At 39.5% G+C, this 5,556-nt stretch overlaps 1 protein-coding gene across 1 annotated transcript; it reads right to left on the bottom strand.

Moving 5' to 3' along the window:
- Positions 1-3,771: 3,771 nt before the first annotated feature.
- On the bottom strand, positions 3,772-5,073 carry rgs5b (regulator of G protein signaling 5b). The gene is made up of 5 exons (XM_034887459.1): positions 4,902-5,073; positions 4,689-4,778; positions 4,516-4,577; positions 4,252-4,415; positions 3,772-4,134 (listed from the first exon to the last, which is right to left on the bottom strand). Exons 1-5 carry the CDS (start codon positions 4,943-4,945, stop codon positions 3,958-3,960), a joined length of 537 nt encoding a protein of 178 aa, XP_034743350.1. The 5' UTR covers positions 4,946-5,073; the 3' UTR covers positions 3,772-3,957.
- Positions 5,074-5,556: the final 483 nt, after the last annotated feature.

Genomic DNA, 5,556 nt, shown 5'->3' on the forward strand with positions numbered 1-5,556 from the left:
TAAAAAAATTACGTTAATAGCAAACATATGGGATGCAGCTTCACTGAGAGGAGTCGTTGTTATTTACTGTACATGGCTTGACACCATGCTGTTTTCTGATGGCATAATGTAATGAATAATGCACACCAGATGTTGTTCTAGTCTCATATCTCAGGCCAGTGTTTTTTATATCACCAAGAATCAGATCAGTGCTTGAGAGGCTCTTTTTAAGTGGAAACAGAAGAGTTTATTATTGGCACTAGCCTATTTTTTCATTTTTTATTCCACATTAAACAAAAATGACTTTAGGTTCTTGTATTATAATTGAGTATTTTAGAGTGCACATTTGGATTGGACCACTCAGCGGTGCTGGGTTTGTTCCCTTGGTAACCCGGTAACCATGACTGCAGCTCTTTGTTTTTACACCACTCTTCCAAGTTCAAGCACCGTTGGCGATGCTTTTAACACCACTCACACCGCAAATATGTATTTAAAAGACGATGCTGACTCATTTCTACCAGCGGAGTAGGTCCCTAGATCCACCGTTTAACAACTCCACCTCTTTTGTGCAACATTATGTCTCCACCTTCCTGACATTTAAAGCTATCCACTTAAACTGATCCATTCTTTAGAAACCCTCATGTATAAAACATGAGGCCTCTCCCATTCCAGCTTATCTAGGTGTGGGACGTGTCAGTTTTTACAGTATGGACTGTTAAACTTAATGATCCGGAATGCTTACCAAAGGTGTATGTCAATAAAACTTGATATTCTTGATGTAAACATATTGTTATATCTGGCTATATAACTTGAAATAACAATTTTAAACCAGAAAATGGAGATTATGCCTCTGTTTTCAACCAACATATAATATATATTGAACAGGCCATTGTGCGCAATGATTACTTTAACTTTGGGTACTATACGTACATTCTATGCTAGTACTTTTAGTTCTTCCACCACTGACTGCGTGTGTAGTGGGATTTCTTCAAGGTAAAAAAACAAAAATTCTTTGAGCAATGAAGATTATCTAATATTTAGCAGACAAAAAAGATCTTGTATCTTATTACCATGTAATTACAGCTGACAAAGGCAATGACAAACAGCAATGGAGAACAGGAAGTGAGCTAAAAGTCCAGTCACACTCTGACTGGCATTCAACAATTCAATGATTCACCTCTAATTTATTTATTTCAAAGCTTTTGTCCACCCATCTATCTGCAGTTACACACATCACACAGAGATGCACAGCTGGCATCACAAGAAGTTTTGCTTTAAAGCATTAGCATTATGCATTATGTCTCATTCAGACTACAGATCTGCTACCCGATCTGGCAAACTTGCATAGTGCTTAGTTATAGCCGCAGAGCAAATGCAGAAGTGCTGTTCTATGGAGCTAGATTTGTTTCTTTATTACATGGGAGAAAATAAATGATCTGAGAAAAAAAAAATTGCTACCAGGTGTTCGGCCTCGCCATGTCATGCTTGAGCTCCGATCAGATCAGGTTGAGGTCGCCAGTGAAGCTTTCTAGCAATGTGTCCACGCTGGTCGTTTAATATTATTATTATTTTATTTTTTTATTTATTTAGAAGCTGCTGGCTGCTACTGTAGCTAATGCTAGCTTCCACGCTCAACTAAGGCAGCGCATCTATGCCGGTGACATTGATGTAATGATTCAGATCGACTCCCAAGACAAGACGGTGCTCACCCACTTGGCCAATGGGAACCTGGCCCCGCACATGACACTATTTTCACAGCGAAAGAAAAATCCTGAGACAAGAGAAAGAAATTGCATTGAGAGCAAAGACTCAGGTTTTGAGAGCGAGAAGATAAACGTTTGGAGAGAAACACATTTATTTTTCACACTGACAGCAAAAATATATAAATTTGAGAGTTTAAAAAAGTATTTTGCTTTTCTTTCTCAGAAGTAATTAAAAAATTATCAATTTATAGTGAAACTTTTTTAAGTCTCACATATTATTATTTTTTTGCGATTGGTGAGAAACTTTTTCTCCCAAATATTTTTTTCTCAATAAATGCATGAAAAAAAACACCATATTTATACATTCAACTCATTTCTCCAGCATTTATAACTAGCCTAATGTTTTAAATTCCAAATATTTCTTTGCATGTTTCACTTAGCATCATTATTCAAATAATAATTTATGTTTACTAAAGATTTTTAGTAATGACTAGGCTTACTAACGTAAACTTGATTGAGTGATCAACTTACGGCTCTGTGTTAAGACAACTTAACCTGAAAAGTTTCATCTAGTTTAAAAACTTAAGCGGTCTAAGGCAACGGGCTTTTAACCAAATTTCTAATTACGTCAACTAACAGTGCAGCAGTTACAGGAGTGAGTGACTATACAATTTCAAGTCAATCTAATTTTCTTTGGTAAAGATGATTTAGCAAAAAAACAATTCTTCAATGAATCTCAATCACTGTCTGTTTAGTAGAGGCCTCATTACACATCACTACTGGGTGAACACCACACAGAGAAAAAAGGATGGAGTGGAAAGACAGCCACTGTCATTAGTGTGAGAACAGTGTTAATGACTTTGCCCTCTATTTGAGGTGCTGAGTGTTTGAACAGGAGTTAGCTATAGTGGTGAGAGAGTGTAGGAGGAGGAGAGCGGCGAGAAGGTGGCAATGATGGACGGCAGGAGAACAGAGGGAAGAGGATGCTTTACAAAAGGACGGGAGGCTGCTGTGACTGCAGGCTGTGAGCGGCGGCTAAAGTAGTAAACAAACCTGCCAGTGACAGTAGGTGGCTGCTCTCTCCATGGCAACTGGCCATCACAGCCACACACACACACATACACACACAGAAACAGCATTTCTTGCTTTGCACTCCTGCCCGAACCTAAAGGAATAGTTTGACATTTTGGGAAATACTCTTATTTGCTTAATTGCAGAGAGTGAGATGAGAAGATATTTACCAAGTTCATGTTTGAAAGTGGTGTCAATCTTCTCATCTTACTCTCGGCAAGAAAGTGAATGTGTATTTCCCTAAATTCCAAACTCTTCTCGTAGTTTAGTAATTTAGTTTGTGAGTTGGTTTTGTAGTTCTTTTTTGATGTGTTCTATAGTGACCTGTATCTCATGTTTGTTACTGTGCATGGATGACCAAACTAGTTTCCCCTCTGCTGATTAATACATTAATCTATTTATTAAAGAAGCTATCTGTCTATCTAAATTCAGTTCACCCTATAATCCTGTGAAAAATTGAACACCAGCTAAAATGACCTACCCTTTACCTTTCTCCAAGGGTCGTACCAGATCCTTATATTGAGAAAGCACAAGAACTGAAACACACTCACTTCATATCTTCCATTCGCTGTGACTCCAGAGAAAAGGAGTCATCCAGTCACCCACGTGTGAAGTGGAACCACTGAGGCCACAGATTAGTTAGCAGCTCTTAAAGCACTCATGAGCACAACTTCTTCTTCCTTCCTCCAACATTTTTCCTGACCTCAGTAACCACATCCACCTTCTGTGTATGTGACGTGAACTTTCCATGCCACAAAACAGAACGCTTGTCTTCGGAAATGCATTTATTTTCACATACAGTACTTCAGATAAAAAGTACATGGACTAGATCAGTTTTCAACCAATAATAAAAATACTTTAAATAAATAATAAATAAATAAATACTATGCTAACACATTTGTCTATCTGCCTTTTATAATTTCTGCCACTGTGGCTGCCGTTCATGCAGCCCTGTACGTACAGCACAGGTGTTTATTTCAGAGGTAGACATAACCTGCAGCTCAGTCTTTGTCTCTTCTCACAGCTTCATGTGTTCAGCTCGGACGCCAATCTGTGTGCAACCCCCAAAATAACTCTAGAACCTGGCGTGAAACTCCTTGGACTGAGGTATTTGTTCCTCGTGAACCTTTCCAGTCTCTGCTGGGCGTCAGTAAGCTTGTGTCCCTTTATGTCTGCTGGACAGTTCTTTTCAAAATAAAGTTGGTTAGCCAGTCTTAGCCTTTCTGCTGAGCTCCAGGTATGTGCAGGACTTGAGGAAGCGAGGGTAGCAGTCTTTTTCCATCAGGGTGTAGATTTTGTCTTGGGCCAGATTGAAACAGGACTTGCTGGGATGCTCCATGTTCTCCATTGTGATGGCCTTGGTTGCATGGTCAAGGTTAACCTGTAGGGGAGCAAAGGATGGTAAAGTGGTGATTATCAGCACTTCACAGCAATATAAGTAAAGCCAGCAGTGTGACAGAGTATCCTAAATGGTCTGTTTATCATTTTTGAAATTTACCTCTTGTGGTGCATCAGAGCTGATGAACTGGTCATAAATTTTCTTGGCTTTGGCGGCCAGTTTTGAAGATTTTGTTGCCCGGTAGTCCTCACAAGCCAAGTAGAAGGCAATGTTTTCCTCACTGAACTCCGAGACCAGGAATGCTCTGAACAGACACAGTCCATCTGAAAACAAGAGACAGGGGAGAGAGTGGTGGGTTAACATCTGTTTTCTCAAAACATCTGGGAGGTTTGAAACATTTGTGGTGTGAAGGATCACACTTACTTTGACTGGACAACAGTTTCTCAAACGACTCCTTCCATTTTAAAGGCTCGTTGTTGTTTAACCTGCAGCGACAGAAAGAAAATTATGAGAAAAAGTTCTAAAGAATTACAGAGGTCCACTTTGACTTCACTGACACGCTTAGAGAGAAAATGTCAATGTGTTGTGTGTCTTACCTCAGTTTGTTATCTTTCTTGGACTGGCCAGTGATGCTGTGATCTGACTTTTGTATTAAACTTGCAAACAAAGCTTTCAGCTCCTTTGCCCTGCGAACATAAAGAAAGAGAAAATGTTACAAAGAGACTAAAATTGAGAATTTATATTCATGTCATATGCTAGAAGTACAAGAATAATTCATTCTCCTCCAAAAAAATAAAAATGGATCTCACCTCTCCAGGCAGGTGAAGGGCAGTGATTCAAGTCCTCTGCACATGATGATGGTGTTTTCCAGCTCACTTGTGGATACTTCCAAAGGTTTTGAGAGTTGCCTAAAAGTATGTATGGTACAGAGCTGTCTTCCTTGCTGTAAGTGAGTGAGTTCTCAGCTGGTCTCCTGTCTGTGTGGGAGAGGGACGTTTTATAGGGCAGTCCACTCTGTGACATCACGCCTCTCAGCCAATGAAACAAGAGACGTGTGGGAGGATGAGGAGACTCTTCCACACGGATTTTCCTCCAGCCTACTTCCTCACTTACTGAACAACATGTGTGATAGTTACAGTGATTGAAATATTACATGTATTTGTGCTTAGTCATAGTGTACAATAATTATTGGTTTTGGGGAGTGTGTGTTGTGTGTTGTTATATTTCAATAGCTGTGAGGAGAACCAGACTTTCTCACAGGGACCAAAAAATCCCCTAAAGTGAGGACTTTTTGACCGTCCTTACCTTTTAATAGAAAATATGTTAAGTCTCTCGGGTCGGGTCAACAATCCCTCAAATCTAAATGATGACGCAGATTGATTGTCGGTGAATTCCAAAAAGACCCAGATGATTTGGCAAATCTGGACTGTAAACAGGTCAACACATTGTAAAACTATTCGTCTT

This window comes from Etheostoma cragini, chromosome 12, assembly GCF_013103735.1.
Source record: "Etheostoma cragini isolate CJK2018 chromosome 12, CSU_Ecrag_1.0, whole genome shotgun sequence".
NCBI lineage: Eukaryota > Metazoa > Chordata > Actinopteri > Perciformes > Percidae > Etheostoma > Etheostoma cragini.

Bases quoted from the DNA above. Each gene is read 5' to 3' on its own strand.
- rgs5b (XM_034887459.1), bottom strand. From the start codon at position 4,945: ATGTGCAGAGGACTTGAATCACTGCCCTTCACCTGCCTGGAGAG. The intron at 4,779-4,901 runs GTGAGATCCATT...TTATGTTCGCAG, and splicing joins CCCTTCACCTGCCTGGAGAG to GGCAAAGGAGCTGAAAGCTT. The intron at 4,135-4,251 runs GTAAATTTCAAA...GCTCCCCTACAG, and splicing joins GCTCTGATGCACCACAAGAG to GTTAACCTTGACCATGCAAC.